Here is a 19006-nt window from a genome sequence, read left to right on the forward strand (position 1 = left end):
ATTAAATTTTGCCAGTTTGTTTTGTGTGTGCGCATGCAAAAGGGAGAAGAGGGCATCATTGCCTACCTTCCCATTGTAGGAAACAGCCTCACTCTGTCAAAGTAAAACACTACAAGTGAGACATTTTGTAATACACTGATTTTGCAGACAGGGATGTCAGCAAAGACAATAAGCAAAAATGGCTGGCATATTGGCTTTTTTGTTGTTGTTGTTTTTGGTTGTTGTTTTTTAAAACAGGGTTTCTCTGTGTAGCCTTGGCTGTCCTGCACTCTCTTTGTAGACCAGGCTGGCCTCAAACTCACAGTGATCCGCCTGCCTCTGCCTCCCAACTGCTGGGATTAAAGGCGCCACCACATCCCAGCTCAACCTGCTTTCTTATAGAACCCAGGACCACTGGTCCACGGATGGCCCCACCTACAGTGGGCTGGACCCTTTTCATCATTAGTAATTAAGAAAATTGCCTTTCAGCCAGATCTTATGGAGGTGTTTCTCAACTGAGGTTCTCTCCTTTCAGATAACTCTAGTTTTTGTGTCAAGTTGACATAAGATTAGCCCTTAACCTCCTGAGCCACCTTGCTTTGTCTTAATTTTTGTTTTTTGTTTTGTTTTTCAAGACAGGGTTTCTCTGTGTTGTCTTGGCCGTCCTGGACTAACTTTATTGACCAGGCTGGCCTCGAACTCACAGTGATCTGCCTGCTTCTGCCTCCCAAGTTCTGGAATGCCCTGCAATGCTTGTTTGTTTTTCAAAAACAAAAATTCAAATCTCTGTGTATTTCTGGCTGCCCTGAAACTTACTCTGTAGACCAGGCTGACTTGGAACTCACAGAGCCCTGCGCTGGGAATATAGGTGTGCTCCACTGCTTGGTATTTTCACTGTTACTTATCAGAACGTCCTAGAGTTCAGTCATTCATCCATAAACACAAGCATAAATGGAGGCCTCTGCTGCAGAGTGTGCACTGTTCTTTCATAGGAGCCAAGGCTGGTTCTCAGCACCCACGTTGCGTGTCCGCAACCACCTGTAACTCCAGCTCCAGGAAGGTCTTGTATATTTGCCTTTCTTGGACACTTGCACGTATGTGCACATACCCACTACACAGACACACAGAAATCCATGGTTAAAAATAATAATATTTTACAAATTACGTTTCTCTATGTGTGTGTGTATGCATGTGAGTGCAGGTGCCTGTGGAGCCAGAAGAGGACATGAGGTTGGGTCCTCTGGCTGGGTCTGCAGTTACAGGTGCTGTGAACTGCCCTGCATGGATGCTGGGGGTTGAACTGTTGTCCTCTGTGAGAGCAATAAGCCCTGAACCATCTCTTGAGACCCTAAAAAATAAATAAATAAATAAATGGGTTGGTAATGTGGCTCAGTGGTGGAGCATTTGCTTAGCATATTTGATTCTGGGTTCAGTAAGTTGTACTACACACCAATGTATGTAAAAATAATTTTTAAAAAATTAAAAATAAATAATATCTATCCACCAGAGGGAATGTGTAAACGCTATGCGTGAAAATAGCAGTATTATCTAAGATATGTCAAGGACCTGCCAGTCAAGGCCAAGAGAACTTACTGATGCCATCTCTCAGCGGAAGTATTAAGCTGCTTAAGGCAACTAGTGATTTTGGTGTTATATGTGTAGCTGCAGCTGCTGCTGTGGAGTCTCTATGTGGAGTTGGGAGGCATGTGAATTAGGGAAGGGCCAAGTATTTGGCTTAGTCTGGGGTTGATGTTCCCACAGCTGCATGAAAGGAGGGCCCTTATTGGCTTCCCTTTGCTTCCCATCAGGAAGGTGCTGTATTCAGAAATAAACAAGTAGATATTCGCAGACACAGTTCAGCCCTGACCCCTTCCTGTCCTGTGCACCCCAAGCTGGTTTCTAGAGTTTGTGAGATGGACTCATACAACATAGGCTAGCCTCAAACTCATTATGTGCCTGAGAATGACCCTGAACACCAGCCTGTACCTCCCAAGTGCTGGGATGACAGCTGTGGGATACTATGCCTGACTCTTTTGGGGATGTGGTGGGGACTGTTTAGGTCTTATTATGTAGTCTAGCTGGCCTGGTACTCAAATGAAGCTCATGTTAGCCTTGATGTTTGTCCTTTTGCCTCACCCTCTCATGTGCTTGGGTTATAGTTGTGTGCCACTATGCTCTCAAGCTAACAGTTTGGCTTTTGTTGCATGTGTTCAGTCAATGCAGTAAAATTGCTGGGAGTGTAGCTTGGTTTGTAAAATGCTTGCCTGGCGTATTTGAAATCCTGCGTTCCATCCCAAGCGCTGCATAAACCAGCATGGTGGTGCCTGTCTGTGACCCCAGCACTTGGGGGTGGAGGAGGATCAAAAGTGCAGGGTTTCACTGGGTGTGGTGGGGCATGCCTTTAATCCCAGTACTCAGAGCCAAAGATAGGCAGAGGTAGATGACCTTGAGGCCAGTCTGATCTATATAGTTCCAGTTAGGGCTACAAAGGAGACTGTACCTCAAAAACACAAACCAACAAAATCCTCAGATCCAACAACAGAAAAACAAGTAGCAGTGCCCATTTTTAACAGTAGTGGCTCTTTGTCAGTTTTAAGTTGTTTTGCCAGCTGAGTTATGCCTCACTGGTTCAGGAAACAGGTGGCTGCTTGACAGTTGCTGCATCACCTGTGACAGTGGCAGGTGTGGATCAGGGACATCTGATGTGTCTCTTACGTGTCCTAAAACTGTCAGAATTGCACTGTGTCCTTGGGTTTGAATCTGGATCCAGGTGGGCATGTGCAATGCCAATGGTAACCACTGCTGTTTACGTCCCTGTCAGTCACCTCAGTAGGCATTGTCTTGGTGCTCCCTGCTGCTCTGTCATCCACAGTCTTCTGTGTCCCTGATAGGGACTTCTCTCCCACCTGCATTACTCCTGTATACAGCTGGCTGGTGGGAGCTTGGGAAAGGCCTAGTGGGTGGAACCACCCAACCTTCAACAAGAGAAAGGATATGGACAGGACTGGTTTGTGCAACTGCTGGGGTTCCTGCAGATGTGGGGGAGTGGGCACAGGCTAGCCTGTGGTGGAAAGCCAATCCTGGGGGCAAAGATGCTAAGTGTCTGTTATGATTAATAATGTAGTAAGATCTGAGGTAATAAGGTATAATAAGGTACCAGGCAGCAGCAGGTACTATGTTGTAGAGTTTATTAAATGAGCATGAGGGAAGAAGGAAAAGGGTAAGGGGCACCCCAGAGAGAGACAGAGACAGGGAGAGTAAGGAGGGGAGAGAGGGAGAGGGAGGGAGAGAGAGACAGAGAGACTGAGACTCTGACTTCTATATGGCCCTGGGCAGGGCCACGCCCCTATGCCAGGTAAGCAGTGACATCACAGGTAGACAGACTGAAGCAGAGTGCTAACAGTCTGTGCTCTGTCCTTGTAGCCTTGTAGCCCTTCAATCACTGTTGCATTCAAGGAGAACCCCCTGAGGATGAGACCAAACTGACTCTCTCAGGGCCCATGATGCTGAGATCTTAAGTGGCTTTCACATGAATGAAAACAGAAAGGAAGCAAGATCCCAGATACTATACACAATTTCTTTTCTTAATCCCAGCCTCAGGAGGCAGAGGCAGGAGAATCACTGTGAGTTTGAGGCCAGCCAAGGCAATTACACAAAGAAACCGTCTCGAAAAACAAACCAAAAGCAAGTATTTATAATCATTCAGCTATCCTCTCCAGCCCCTAACTTTTTGTTTGTTTGTTTTGTTTTTGCTTTTGTTTTCGAGACAGGATTTCTCTGTGTTAGCCTTGGCTGTCCTGGAACTAACTCTCTTTGTAGACCAGGCTGGTCTCTGAAATCACAGAGATCCACCTGCCTCTGCCTCCTGAGTACTGGGATTAAAGGCGTGTGCCATCACACCCGGCTCTTATTTATTGTTTACATGTGTGTGTATATATTCTTGGATATGTTTGTGCAAGGGCGGGTGTGATGACCCGGGGTTGACATTGGACATCTTCCTTAATTTCTGCCTATCTTGTATTTTGAGCTTTTGAAACCAGAATGCACTGGTTGGGCTAGCCCCTTTGCTTGGCAGGCACAACCACTTAGTAGTTACATGGGTGCTGGAACTCAGCCAGCATGCTTTCTTTCAGAGGAAGTGAGCCACCTTCCCAGCCCTGTATTGTTTCCTTACTGAAGCAGGCTGCCTTACTGCAATATTTTACTTTCTGTTGTCTGTGGAGCTCCCTTGTTCCTTCTCAGGGTTTGTAGGTTGCTTGGCTGATGGTGGCCCTGCACACTTTCTGGCTTTCCTGCAGCTTGATGTTTCAGAGGTAGCAGCTAGAGGAGCAAGCGTGTTTCTCTTCTTAAATTGATTTTTACTTGTATGTATGTGGATGTATAGACGTACCCTAGGAGGCCAGGAGGGTGTCAGATCCCCTAGAACAGGAGTTGTAGGACAGTGTGTGTGTGTGCGTGTGCGTGTGCGTGTGCGTGTGCGTGTGTGTGTGTGTGTGTGTGTGTGTGTTGGGAACTGAACTCTGGCTTCCTTGAAGAGCAAGTGTTCTTCACCATGGAACCATCTCTCTAGCCCCCAAGTGACACTTTCAAGAGCCTCTTGTACTTCCCGTGGGGGTTTAAATGATCATGGTTCCCCATAATCTCAAGCATGTGAGCACCTGGGCCCCAGGGCTGTCTGGGAAGGTTAGATGGGCCTTGCTAGAGGAGGTAGATCGGGTCGTAGGGACTCAGGAGTGGAGAGCCTTGCCATCCTTTCTCTGCTTTGTGCTTGCCTTGAAGCCATGATCTCACAGCTCTCTGTTCCTGCTGCCATGCCTGCCACTTGTTGTCCACGTGGACATGGTGGACTCCTAGTCCTTTAGAACCATAAGCCAAAATAGAGTCTCTCTTTTTTAAATGCCTCATGGGTTTTTTGTTTGCTTGCTTGTTTACTCCCTCTCACACCCCCCCCCCCAAGATAGGGTTTCTCTGTGTAACAGCCCTGGCTGTTCTACAACTCACTAAGATCCCAGGCTAGATCTCTAGATTTTGCTGCCCTTAATTCACACTGACAGAGTTACCAACCAAGAACCCAGCCAGCCAGCCAACCACCACCAACAAACCCAAACCAGAATGAAGTCAGTTCAGGGTACCGTGGAGCAGAGGCCATAGCAGTCAAATGGCCTTACTCTCAGCTCATTGACAAAGGGGAAGTTGGCTTGGATGGCTGGACTTTCAGACTTGCCAGCGGTATAAATAATGACACGGAGGCTTTTTAATGTTTTAAAGCTTGGGCCTTTTAGCAGAGCAGACCCCGAATAATCCTGGCACTATGTCCTGACTCGTGGCTAGCTGTACCTCTCGGCTCCATTCATGTCTGTTCATTCGTCCATTCACCTGTGTCGTTAGTGAATCTCCACTTTTCCTTTCTTCTCCCAGAGTCTCAATCTCTGTCTCTCTGTCTCTGTCTCTGTCTCTCTCTCTAGTTCCACTATCCACTCAACAATTGAATTTTCAGAGCACACCGTCACACAATGTCCCCCAACAGGCCTGTACTAGGCTTGGCCTTGTAAGGAGATGGTGAACTAGAGTTTCCTGGTCCTGCTTGCATGTTTGCCTCAGCTCTGCCTTGCTTCTCTGGCTGCCTAGGGAATGGGGGAGCCCCCAGGAGTAATGCTCATTAGGTAGCACCTATAGCTTTGTTTGTTGGTCCTTAGGTTTCTAGTTTTCAGAATGTTTTGTTTTGTTTTTGAGACATGGATTTTTTGTGTGGCCTTGGCTGTCCTAGAACAACCTCTGTAGACCAGGCTGTCCTTGAACTCACAGAGATCCACCTGCCTCTCAAGTGCTGGGAGTAAAGGCATGCACCACTACCACTTTGTTTTGTTTTTAAAGCTCCAATCTATCTATTTTATTTTTTGAAAAATTCCTTACATTACATAAACTGAAACGCTTATTTCAGTTTATAAACTGGAATATTTCAGAAGTAAACTGAAATCTTTCAGTTTTACATTTTCTTGACAAATAAAAATTTTATGAGCCCCCCCAAAAAAAAGGAAAAAAGGGGAGAAGTTTATAAACTAAATATGGAGATCAGCGTAACAGCTGAACAGGGAAAGGAGTTAAACTGCTTTAATTAGAGAATGAGTGGGCGGGCTGTGACACGTGCCTTTAATCCCAGTACTTGGGAGTCAAGGAAGGCGGATCTCACCGAGTTCAAGGCTAGCCTGCTTTACATATTTCCAGGACTCCACAGAGAGACCCTGATAAAAACAAGCCAAAATCATGAGTGGATGGTAAGGTGTGTAGAAACTAAAAATTTACAGATGGCTTAAACTCTGGAATCCCTGACTGCTTAGAAACCACACGGATGGATCACAGGTTGGTGGTGAACAGCAGAATGGGATCAAGGATGAGTCTGCGCTGTTGTACCTGCTGCTCCCCGTGCCACCTGTCCCCTAGGAAAACTTGTGATTGATTAGATACTGGGCTGGGCTAATGCTGGCCCCAGATCCAGTGATGGTAACATCCTGTCAGCAGATCTTTCCACCAAGTTCAAATCTTTTTTTTTAAAGATTTATTTATCACTTATACAGTATTCTGCCTACATATGTACCAGAAGAGGGCACCAGATCTCATTATAGATGCATTCCCCAGCAGCTGTGTGGTTGTTTGGAGTTGAACTCGGGACCTTTGGAGGAAGAACGGCCAGTGCTCTTAACCTTTGAGCCATCTCTCCAGCCCCTAAGTTCAAATTTTTGATCTGCACCCCAGATCTTTTGGGTCTCATGGATTTTGGTGCCTGGATACCCAATTATGTAGCCAATCAAATCTTTTGGAATGGTAAGTTCCTGAGAAGGAGTTTGAGCTTGTACACCCAAACCTGCAGTGAATTCTGTGTTGCCATGAGGTCATGAAAAAATGAGACTGTTGCATTGCCAACTGGTGTGGCGTGGTCAGATATGGCTGTGGAATGGCATACTGTCTTTGGACGGTAGAGGCCTGCAAAAATGTCAAGAGAACTCACGGGCTTGGGATGGTACATCCTTGTCAGGGGATGGAGGGCCCTGGGCGTTTGTCACACTTGATGGATTTTGGAGAGCCGGCAATGGTGATTGCCCCCTTAGTTGACTTGGGGAGCATATCCCCTGCCACCTGGACCTCAGCCCTTGAACTCTGTCTTATTTCCTTTATTTTGCAACCACCTTTTAAATTTAATTTAATTTATTTATTTACTTGTTTTTGTTTTTCGAAACAAGGTCTCTCTGTGTAGCCTTGGCTGTCCTGGACTCACTTTATAGACCAGGCTGGCCTCGGACTCACAGAGATCTGCCTGCCTCTGCCTCCCGAGTGCTGGGATTAGAGGCGTGCGCCACCACGCCCGGCTCCGGCTCAGGTTTTCCTTTCTCTCTGGTGCTACTGCCACCTTCTTTTCTGTGCATAGGCAGCTGGATAGTGAGAGTGACATTTAACCCACCTTCAGCCACACGGTGCTCTAGCACTTCAGGGAGCTGGACTTCCAGTGGTCACAAGCTGACTGGGGGGAAAGGGAGCTGGCAGGTGGGGCTTGGTGAGCAGGAGAGCGAGTGGCCGCCTCTGCTGGTCTTCTGTTTTTCTCAAGCTGCCCTTAAACTGTCTGTCCTCCGGCTTTCGCCTTCTTAGTAGCTAGGGCCATGGTGAGGGCTGTCAACGTCTGCTCTGTCCGCAGCCATCTAGAGGATACCTTACTTTTTTGTTTTTGCTTTTGGTTTTTTGGTTTTTGTTTTAAGATTTATTTATTATTATTTATACAGTGTCCTGCCTGCATGTACCCCTGCATGCCAGAAGAGGGCACCAGATCACATTCTAGATGGTTGTGAGCCACCATGTGGTTGCTGGGAATTGAACTCAGGACCTCTGGAAGAGCAGCCAGTGCCCTTAACCTCCGAGCCATCTCCAGCCCTTGGTTTTGTTTTTTTGACACAGGGTTTCTCTCTGTAGCCCTGGCTGTCCTGGAACTTACTATGTAGACCAGGCTGGCCTTGAATTCAGAGAGTTCTGCCTGGTTCCTCAGTGCTGGGATTAAAGGCCTGTGCCACCACTGCCTTGCCTGCTCTGCTTTTTCTTCTGATTAGCTTTAAAACTGAATTGAAGCAGTTTAGACTTTAAAAAAGAAAATGTTTCTAAGTGTTTTGCCTGCATGGTATATCTTCGTACCGCTTTCCTGACTGGTGCTTGTAGAGGCCAGAAGATATTTATTGTATCCCCTGGAACTGGAGTTACAGACAGGTGTGAGCTGCCATGTGGGTGCTGGGAATTGAACCTTGTTTCTTTGGAAGTGCAGACAGTGCCTTAACCGCTGAGCCATCTCTCCAGCCCCAGAAGCAATGTAGACTTTTAATCTATCTAGAAAATTATATCCTCCTTTCAGATTAAAAGTCTTTTTTTTTTTTTTTTCTTTTTCTGAGACAGGGTTTCTTTGTGTAGCCCTGGCTGTCCTGGACTCACTTTGTAGACCAGGCTGGCCTCCAACTCACAGTGATCCGTCTGCCTCTGCCTCCCGAGTGCCACCACACCCCGCCAGATTAAAAGTCTTTAAATTTTTTCTTTTTGTTTTCTTGAGACAGAGTTTCTCTGTTTGTAGCTTTGGCTGTCCTGGAACTCACTTTGTAGATTAGGCTGGACTCAAATTCACATCCACCTGCCTCTGCCTCCCGAGTGCTAGGATTAAAGGCATGCACCACTACCACCTGCCCCCCTCACCCTAACCCCCACTTTTGAGATAAGCTTTTGCTTGCTTTAGCTTTATGTCCCATCTATCTTGAGTAGTGGAATTTCGGGTGTACAATACCACGCCTAGCCCTGAATTTTATCTTTAAAATGTTAATACATTTATTTCTTCTTTTAGTACATGTATATACTCTTAGTGTATGTATTTGCGTATGCTTGTAGAGGCTGAGGATAGTGTTTTCCTTCACCTTATTCTTTGAGACTGGGTCTCTCACAGAATTCAGACCCTGTGATCCAGCTAGACTGACCAGCCAGCAAAGTCCCTCAGATCCTGCCCTCATTCCAGGGTTACAGGTGGGCACTGTTGTGTACAGCTTTGCCATGAGTGCTAAGGATTGAAACTTGGGTTCTGATGTTCATATGACAGGTACTTTACCCATTGAGCTGCTCCCAGCCCTAAATTCATTTTTTAAAAAAGATTTATTTATTTATTATGTATACAGTGTTCTGCCTGCATGTATACTTGCACGACAGAAGAGGGCATCAGATCTCATAGATGGTTGTGAGCCACCATGTGGTTCCTGGGAGTTGAACTTAGGAAGTTTAGAAGAGCAGTCAGTGTTCTTAACCTCTGAGCCATCTCTCCTATCCCTCTAAATTCATTTTTCACAGCATCTTCACGCATGGCCGTCTCTGGAAAGGCTATGTGTATCATTGCTAACAGTTTACTTCTGTTGAACTTACGGAGCAGAGTTTCGTGTCTGAGTCTTAGTCTTCCTCTTCTCTTGTTAAGTCAGGTCAGCAAGCCTTAAGAGGTTTGAAGGGCAGAGTAACACTCTCTACCCCTCAGCCCCTGTATTGTGATCAGAAAGATGGCGTGGAAAAGTATAGGCCTCGTCCGTGTCCCATCCTCTCAGCGTACACTGTGATCCAGTTGATTGATTGAGCTTTCTCTCCTCCTTTTCTCTTTCTCTCCTTCCTTCCTTCGTTGAGACAGGGTCTCTTTATAGCCCCGGCTGTTTTAAAACTCTCTAAGTAGACCAGGCTGGCTTTGAATTCTTTGAAGGCTTATTTGCCTTCTCAGTGCTAAGATTAAAGGTAGGAGCCACCACAGGATGCTTATTTTTGTTTTTGAGACAGTGTAGCCCAGGATGAACCTGGAGTTGACTGTATAGCCAAGGATGACCTTGAACTTCCTTCCTCCCCCCCCTTCACCCTGGAGACAGGGTTTCTCTGGGAACAGCCCTGGCTGTCCTGGTCTTCCTTTGTAGACCAGGCTTGCCTCGAACTCAGAGATCTGCCTCTGTGCCACCATGCCTGGCTGACCTTGAACTTCAGATCCCCTGCTTCCACCTTGTAAAAGAATAATCTTGGGGGCTAGAGAGATGGCTCAGAGGTTAAGAGCACTGACTGTTCTTTCTCACAGCCATCTATAAAGTGATCTGATGCCCTCTTCTGGCCTGCAGGTAGAGAACTGTATACATATTAATAAAAAATAAATCTTAGGGAAAAAAGAGAATAATCTCAGTCTCACACAAAGTGAAATAACCCAAGCAGGCAGTTTCTTCTTTATGAAAAGGATGTGCCAGGCTTCCAACTGGGCTAGCAAACACATATGGCCAAGATGGCCTCTTGTCATTTATTTCCTAGCACAAGAGGGGTTTGGCTGTTCCTCTGTGGCTGAGCTTAACCTCTTAGTCTACTTGGTTTAGTGCACAGGGACTGGGGAGACAGGGCGTGAAGAAAAGCAGGCGCATAGTCATTAAATCTGTTTGTAGGAAAAGACAGTCTCTCAGAACATCACCTGTTTCATTATGGATTCTTTTCCTACACTCAGTGAGATATGACTTTCTGAAGTCTTCCTAAGGGTAGTCCCTTGACCAGGAGTTTTGAATTATTATTTTGTGTGTATGACTGTTTGTCCTTCATGCACCATGTATGTGGTGCCGCGGAAGATGGAAGAGGGCGTCAGATCCCTGCAACTAGAGTTACAGAGGCTTGTGAGCCAGCATGTGGGCTGGGAACTGAGCCCAAGTCCTTTGGAAGCACAGCCAGTGCTAGTAAGGGCGCAGTGTCTCTCCAGGTCTTTGATCAGCTTCTTGAGGGAGTTTCTCTTTTTTTTTTTGGTTTTTCGAGACAGGGTTTCTCTGTGTAGCCTTGGCTGTCCTGGACTCGCTTTGTAGACCAGGCTGGCCTCAAACTCACAGCAATCCACCTGCCTCTGCCTCCCAAGTGCTGGGATTAAAGGCGTGCGCCACTGCGCCCAGCGTGAGAGAGTTTCTCTTAACAGGCCTCTACTGTTATTCTAGCACCCCTCTACTCCAGGAGGTGTCCCTCCAGTCATTGAGGAGCAAAGGCAGAGATCAGGGCACCTAAAATACTTGTGGCATTTCTGGTCTGGCAAAGAAGAGGCTTGAAGGGGCTCAAAGACATTTATGGCTTTTAGCAAAGAGAGAAATTAGTTACTTTATTTTATGTTTTGTTTTTTCGAGACAGGTCTCTGTGTAGCCTTGGCTGTCCTGGACTTGCTTTGTAGACCAGGCTGACCTTGAACTCACAGCGATCCGCTTGCCTCTGCCTCTGCTGGGATTAAAGGTGTGTGCCACCACGCCAGGCAAAATTAGTTACTTTATTTGTGGCCTTTTTATCCTAAATTGCCTGGCCAATTTTTATCTCCTGTTTTCATGCTATTCTCCTTTTGAAGAAGTAACCCTAACTGCTGTTACGAAATTGGGTGATAACCCATCTGACGCCTTCCAGGTGAATAAGGTAGTTGGGAATGGATGAGAGAGGTTGGCCAAATGCTGATTAAAGCCAGAAGGACTGAAGCAGAAAACTCAAAGGCAACTGCGCCCTTATGTACAGTTTGTAGGGCGAGGCTCAGATTTATTACTACAGTTCTTCTGATACAGAGTTACAGGGCTTACAGTTCATCAAGAAGCCTGCTTCACAGAGCAGCAAGTTCAAGGTGCTGTTTGTCTTCAGAAAAGCATCTTAGGTATGAGAGCATCATTTACCCTAACTAGTTTCTAGATGTTGAGGGAGGCTCATTAGATCCTCACAAACTTCAATTCAACTGTCAGGGTGCCTCGGCAGTGGGCCTGCTTCCAAGACCTCAGAGGTGCACTGGTAGTGCAGTTCTGTAAGAACAGCCAGGTGTAGGGAGGAAAGAAGTTCTTGCCTGGTGCCTGGAGAAGAACAAAAGGCAAGAGTGATAGTGTTATTATGCCAGACAGGAACTAGAAGGAGCCAGGCAGAGACTTATGTAAATGAGTGTTCTGCCTGCCTGCATTTATGTATGTGTATCCTAGGCATGTCTGGTGCACAAGGAAGTCAGAAGAGGGTGTCTCAGATCGCCCGGAACTTGGCTAGGGATGGTTAGGAGGTACCACTCTGGTGTTGGGAATCAAACTCCAGTCTTCTGCAGGAGAAAGTAGTGTTCTAAACTTCTGAGCCATCTCTCCTGCTCCCCATTAGATTCTCTTGATCGGCCCACAGTAGCCTCACCATCCACTGGCTCCTGGTTTTCCTGTGGTCCCTAAGGTGGTCACTAGAGTGATGAACTCAAGATAGGCTTTCAGGTGGAGGATCTAGAACCGTGTGATGTTCCTCCCAGATGACTTCCATCATCTAACTTTTAGGTTAAAATACTAGCCAACTCTTGGTGCTGTAGGCAGGTTCTTCAGTGACCCAAAGTTTGAAGTCTTATATCTGGGCAGCATTTTTCTCTTGTTCTTTCTTCTCTTTGCTTCTTCTTTTTGTTGATCTTCTGTTTGTTTGGTTTTTGATACAGGATCACTGTGGCACCCTAGCTGGTCTGGAACTCTGGGTAGATCAGGCTGGCCTCAAGCTCACAGAGATCCACCTGCCTCTGCTTCCCACTGCTGGGATTAAAAATGTGTGCCATCATGCCTGAACTCATTTTCTCTTTGTACTGAAAAGGCCAGTTAAAGGCCTGCTCCTCAAGGGTCATGGGCCCTGAGGAGAACTTCCGGCTCCTCCAGCCTTCCTTTTACCAATTGTTATCTCTGTGAGGACGAGTCAGGCCCTGACTGTGCCTGTGCTCGGAAGTATGGAGGGAATTTTCCCTCCGTGTTGACCTTCTTTGTGGTCTGGATCCTGTCTGTTTGTCTCTGTGACCTTCATGAACAAGAGAACAGATGAGTCCCCACAGTTAAAGGACACTTTGAGAGGTGTCCCACAGTCCCCTAGGGCCTAGCTGATGTTGAAGTTAAGGGGGGCATTCTCTCTCTGACCACATCAGTGTAGCCTCCTCACTCAGAAGGTCAGTTTCAACAGTCTGTTACTTTAGCTGCCGTGTGATATTAGACAAAGCTAGGGCAATACCCAAAACTTTTTTTCTTGGTTTGTTTTTGTTTTTTAGAGATAGGGTTTCTCTGTGTAGCCATGGCTATCCTGGACTCACTCCATAGACCAGGTCGGCCTTAAACTCACAAAGATCTGCCTGCCTCTGCTTCCCAAGTGCAGGGTTTACAGGTGTGTGCCCCCACGCTGAGCCCAAAACTTTTTTTTCTCTTTCTCCAGCAAGGTCTCGCTTTGCAGCCCTGGCTGGCCTGGAACTTATTGTATAGACCAGGCTGAATTCAAGTTAAGAGAGTCTCTGTCTCCCTCTTGCTGGGGTGGTGGACCTGCACCATCATGCCCTGCTTTCTATCTGTTTTCTCTTCCTGAGATAATATTGTTTTCTCCAAAAATAATAGAAGAAGGGTTTGGAGCAGAGGTTTGGGGTAGGCCCTACATACAGGGAATGGGGTGTTGTGGCCTGGGTGAATCTGACTGCCCTTTGGGCCCTTCTTTGCTGTTCTTGACCTAACTGAACCCATGTCCCAGATCTCAGGATGATCAGGATTTCTTTTCCAGCAGGAGACCATTGCCTGAGCTGTGAAGATGTCCACTCCAGACCCACCCCTTGGTGGGACCCCTCGGCCTGGCCCTTCCCCTGGCCCTGGTCCTTCACCTGGTGCGATGCTGGGCCCTAGCCCTGGGCCCTCACCAGGTTCTGCCCACAGCATGATGGGGCCCAGCCCAGGACCTCCTTCAGCAGGACACCCCATGCCCACCCAGGGGCCTGGAGGATACCCCCAGGACAACATGCACCAGATGCACAAGGTAGGCATCCTGTGCCCTCACTCCCCTGCTCCACTCCTGAGGCTTTGCCTACCTACGCTAGAGGGGAGAGGTCTTTGTGGAGGTGACTTGGCTTGGTTCAGATTCCCACCCTAAGATGTACTGCTTTGAACAAAGGCTGTTGGCCTGAGCCAGGAGGCTGAGCAGCCTTCCCACACTCCTTGTTTGGGAATGGTGTGCCAAAGCTTTCTTTTGTTAATAAAGGAATTCCCAAATCCCTCCAAATCCTTCTCTGGCTGTGCTGGTGGCCTGCCTCCTTGAAGTAGTGGGGGGGTATTCAGTCTGCTCCTGACCTTGCCCTGCAGGCTTCCAGGTTTGGGTTGTGTTCCCCACCCACAAATGAGGAAGGCCCTCACATGCCTGTCTCATCCCTGTCTGGGTAGTCCTTGTACATCAGCTGGGCTCTGCTTCCAAGATGTCCCCTTTTCTGGCTCCCTGGTTCTTTACTGTTGTGCCATCTTAGTATAGCATTTGTCTTGGCCATTTTCCTTCTACGCAGGAAGCTGTGGGTTACATAGTGAGCCTACCTTCTGGTTTAGAGACTCCTCTAGTGTGCCAGCTGCAGCCCCTCTACCTATTTTCCTTCTCCTAGCATGGCTCACACATTCTACCACCTCGGACAAGTGCCTGTTGGACACTTAGCATGTGTCTAGAACCCTGTTGGCTACTGGAGTCCTGGCTGACAGCACCTCAACTACACAGAGCTCCTTCTCTGCTGGAGACGAGCTGTTAATCGGCATGAACAGTCCTGGGGAGCCTGCACACGCCTGTACCCCCATAGGAATCTGTCCCTATGTCCCTGTCTCAGCTTCCTGTGTTACAGCTGTACTGCACAGTGGCTTTGGTCACTCGGCTTCATCACATGTTGGCCTTAGAGTAGGATGCTTGATAACCAGGTGGTGTCTCTCAACAGCCACTCTTGCTATTGCCCTGGTAGGCATTCCTCCCAAGGGCTGCGTGTGTCAGCCTACTCTATGCGTACCAGCAGCCTGCTAACACTGCTCTGCCTCAGTGGTGGGACAGTGCTGCCATAGCCTGTTCTAAGCTGGCAGCTGCTGAAGCATTGAGAACAGTAGGGCATCTCACTGTTGCTCAGTCTCTTATGTGCAGACCTTTTGGCATGTCCGTTTGATTTATAGTCTTCAAGGATAACGTATGCATCCAGTCCTTTTGGCACAGGGTGCAAGGGATAAGGGCGTTTGTGCTGAGATGCGCGGCACGAGTCCTTTCCTTGTGGGTTCTCACTGGCTCACGAGACAATTCCATGTCTCCACTGCCTAAGTAGTCACCTTCTCCAGGAGCGTGATTTTGTGTCTCTTGTCTTCACATCCAGAAGCTGTGGTGACTGTGCCTCAGAACTAGCTTTGGGCGGATCTCTGTGTGGTCTTCCTCATGGTTCTTTGCTTAGCCGCCTCTTGTCCTTGCCTGACCTGTATCCTTGTACACCTCACAGCCGATGGAGTCTATGCACGAGAAGGGCATGCCTGATGACCCACGATACAACCAGATGAAAGGGATGGGCATGCGCTCAGGGGCCCACACAGGCATGGGACCTCCGCCTAGTCCCATGGACCAGCATTCCCAAGGTACAGTCAGGGTCACTTTCTGTCTCATGTTGTTCATGTGGCTGGATCCTAGAATCTGCTTTCCTTAGTGGGGATTTCAAGGACAGCTAGGACAGCTGAGCTGTGGGGAGGCCTCCCTGGTGAGGTATGGCTAGTGATCTGCACAGCCCTCTTATCTTGGAGCAGTCCTCCAAGAGTGAACAAAGATAGCTGGTTGATGAGGATGCTGTTTGAGGTCAGGGCTTAGCCTGGTGGGGCCTGAAGCTAGCAACTCCAGTGGTGCCTTAGGACCCTGCTTTAGGCAAGTGGGCTTTTCTACATGGGGATGGTTGATATAGTAGATGACCTGTGGAGTCTTCGCTGTCACCAGGGCCAGTAAGCAAGGTCCTAGGGTCTCACAGCAATGACAGTCGGGAAGTAGCCTGGTGGAGTCTGGTTTGCAGGTCTCACCTTTTGCATTAATTATCTGTCTCATGTACTCAAAAGTGTACCCAAGCACACAGCCACGTTTGACTCAGAAGATGTTGCCTAGTTACCTGTCTGGGGATGCTAGGTGGTATGGATGTGTTTTGGCCGTCATAGAAGCATACCATTGAGTGACCACTGAACTAGTCTTTCTCTGCAGGTTACCCCTCACCCCTGGGCGGCTCTGAACATGCCTCCAGTCCTGTCCCAGCCAGCGGCCCATCTTCAGGCCCCCAGATGTCCTCTGGGCCAGGAGGGGCCCCACTAGATGGTTCTGACCCCCAGGCCTTGGGGCAGCAAAACCGAGGCCCAACCCCATTTAACCAGAATCAGCTGCATCAACTCAGAGCTCAGATAATGGCCTACAAGATGTTGGCCAGGGGTCAACCATTGCCCGACCACCTGCAGATGGCCGTGCAAGGCAAGCGTCCGATGCCTGGAATGCAGCAGCAGATGCCAACACTACCTCCACCCTCAGTGTCTGCCACAGGACCTGGCCCTGGCCCCGGACCTGGCCCTGGCCCAGGTCCAGGACCAGCCCCTCCAAATTACAGTAGGCCCCATGGTAAGGCCCACGTCTCTGTCCCTGGAGTGGGAAGATGCTCAGTGGGTGATAGTGGTAGGCAGCCCTGGCTCCCAGCTAGTGGTACCTACATGGGTGGGGTTATGTCTAGATAAATTGACAGTTTTCCATCTCTCTCGCCTTATTGTGGAGGGTGGGTGTGCTCCCTGCGCTGACATTAGTGTAGACCGTCAGGTTTGAACATAGTGGCATTTATGGTACTTTGTTTTCTTGAACGTAGGTATGGGTGGGCCCAACATGCCTCCCCCAGGACCCTCAGGTGTGCCCCCTGGGATGCCTGGTCAACCCCCGGGAGGGCCTCCGAAGCCATGGCCTGAAGGTAAGTGTCTCTTCTATTAGTGGCATGCCCTACCTCCTGTTGCAAGCCTGAGCTATGCTGGACCCCAAATAATGAGCTACAGTTTTCCACCCCAGAACCCTTGGGCTTTTCTGTGGACTTCTCTGGGGTTTAGCTGGAGTCTGCAGAGTACTCCTATCCTCCTTGTCCTGCGGGGGGGAGGGGGGGTTGTCCTGCAGTCTCCTTACTCTGGTCAGCAATGGAGGAAGGTAGGGGCTGGTGTCTACTGTGGCACTCAAGGAGATGGCTGCCTATAGCTGTGACCACAGTCAAGGTTGCTCAGCATAAGGTGCTTCTGAGCTTGGGGGAGGGGCATGTCCAGCATGGTTTTCCTCTCTAGAGGACACCCCTAGTGGAGGGAGAGAAGGGGCAAAACAGTACAGTATCCTGTCAACTCTGCTCACTCTGGTGGCCATGGCCCTGTCTTCTCAGAGGTGACTGGATATTTCAAGGTCTACATTTGGGTTGGGATGGTGAATCCTGCCTGTCCTTTTGGGACCTGAGGTGGATCATTGCATATTGAAATCTGCTTTCTTTGGACATGGAATAGAGTCATTTCCTTCATCTGAGAGAGAATCTCTTCAAGACCCCCAGTGGATAACTAACATGCAGATAACAGCAAACCCCATGTATACTGTGTGCTTTCTTCACACTCTGCCTGTGATGAATAGTCATTCATCAAACAAACTAACAAGAGCTGATGATAAGAGCCAGGTGTGGTGGTACATGCCTTTAATCCCAGCACTCAGGAGGCAGAGGCAGTTGGATTGCTCTGAGTTTGAGGCCAGCCTGGTCTACAAAATGAGGCCAGGACAGCCAAGGCTAACAGGGAGAAACCCTGTCTCAAAAAAATCAACCAACCAAACAAACAAAAAGCTGATGATAAAACAACTCAGTCAAGATAGAGTAAGCAGCAGGAAAACGACCAGGCAGTGTGCACCGAGCTTGCCCTTGTGGTGTTGCTGTAGGAAGCGGTTAACAACGCAGAAGTAGATTAGAGTGTAGCTCTTCAGAACAGCACATAGTTGAAACTTAGTAGTCGTTTGTTCCTAGAATATTCCACTTAATATTTTTAGACTGCCACTGACCAAGGGTAATTGAAATGGCAGAGATGAATGTGCTAAAGGAGACGGGTGTACTGCTGTAAAGGAAAGACACTGTTGCTGTGAAGCCAGTCACAGAAGGACCAAACCCTGGATGGTTATAGGGCTAAGCTGTGGGAGAACTGAGCTGGAGGGTGAGACGTGGAGGGCAGGAAGGGCAGTTCTGTGGGCCCAGAGGTCAAGCAGCATATTCCACTTGCCTCTCCAGGACCCATGGCCAATGCTGCTGCCCCCACAAGCACCCCACAGAAGCTGATTCCCCCACAACCAACAGGCCGCCCTTCACCTGCGCCTCCTGCTGTCCCACCTGCTGCCTCACCTGTAATGCCACCACAAACACAGTCCCCAGGGCAGCCAGCCCAGCCTGCTCCATTGGTGCCGTTGCACCAGAAGCAGAGCCGCATCACCCCCATCCAGAAGCCCCGGGGCCTGGACCCTGTGGAGATCCTACAGGAGCGGGAGTACAGGTGAGCACCCAAGTGCTGCGCTGCCAGTGTTGATGGCCAGGTACAAGGGAATGCTCTCCCACCTTCCTTAGGCTGGTTCCTGACCAGAGCCTTTGCACAGGCTGTGGCGCATCTTCTGGCCACCAGGCCTCACTGCTGAGGTGCTGGTCCAGCTCCCTTTCTGCCCTGCACTTGGTGCTCTGGCATTGCTGCCAGCGCTCACTGCTTTATCCCTTTATAGTCAGTCTTGTAATGGGGCTGGGAGCCCCAGGAGAGCAGACAGCTACTGTGGACCCTACTCACTGCTAAGACTCCATATGAGAAACTGCCCTGGTCCAGAGTAGGTGCTCCATAAGTAAGCGTAGGAAGATACAGTAGAGAACTTAACCACATAGGGTTTCCGGGAAGAATATATCTTCTTAACTTGTAGACAGAGCACTGATACCCAGGGGCTGTGTAGATTTGCACAGCCCCGTGTCTCATGCTGAAGCAGTGCTGCTGTATGATGCCACAGCCCAATTCTCGTTGCCCACACGGGATGAGCACCTAGCCAAGTCACAGTTCTAGTTTGCTCGTTCTCTCCTTTCTTTCTCTCTCTCTCTCTCTCTCTCTCTCTCTCTCTCTCTCTCTCTCTCTAAGATTTATTATTACATATACAGTGCTCTATCTGCACGTATACCTGCAGGCCAGAA

The 19006-nt window shown here is 48.6% G+C and overlaps 1 protein-coding gene across 7 annotated transcripts in view; it reads left to right on the forward strand.

Moving 5' to 3' along the window:
• The window catches only part of SMARCA4 (SWI/SNF related BAF chromatin remodeling complex subunit ATPase 4), a 92927-nt gene that overhangs the window by 6717 nt on the left and 67204 nt on the right, over positions 1 to 19006 (forward strand). For 6 of the 7 annotated variants that reach the window (XM_084784135.1, XM_084784133.1, XM_084784136.1 and 3 more), the window contains exons 2-6: positions 13549 to 13797; positions 15269 to 15401; positions 16006 to 16410; positions 16649 to 16747; positions 18077 to 18335. In XM_084784135.1, the coding sequence (XP_084640261.1) occupies positions 13576 to 13797; positions 15269 to 15401; positions 16006 to 16410; positions 16649 to 16747; positions 18077 to 18335 (1118 nt within the window). In that variant the 5' untranslated portion in view covers positions 13549 to 13575. The remainder of the gene's footprint in view (positions 1 to 13548; positions 13798 to 15268; positions 15402 to 16005; positions 16411 to 16648; positions 16748 to 18076; positions 18336 to 19006) is intronic. The other variant, XM_084784134.1, reaches the window with a different exon arrangement.

This window comes from Acomys minous (assembly GCF_964271855.1).
Source record: "Acomys minous genome assembly, chromosome: 5".
Lineage (NCBI taxonomy): Eukaryota > Metazoa > Chordata > Mammalia > Rodentia > Muridae > Acomys > Acomys minous.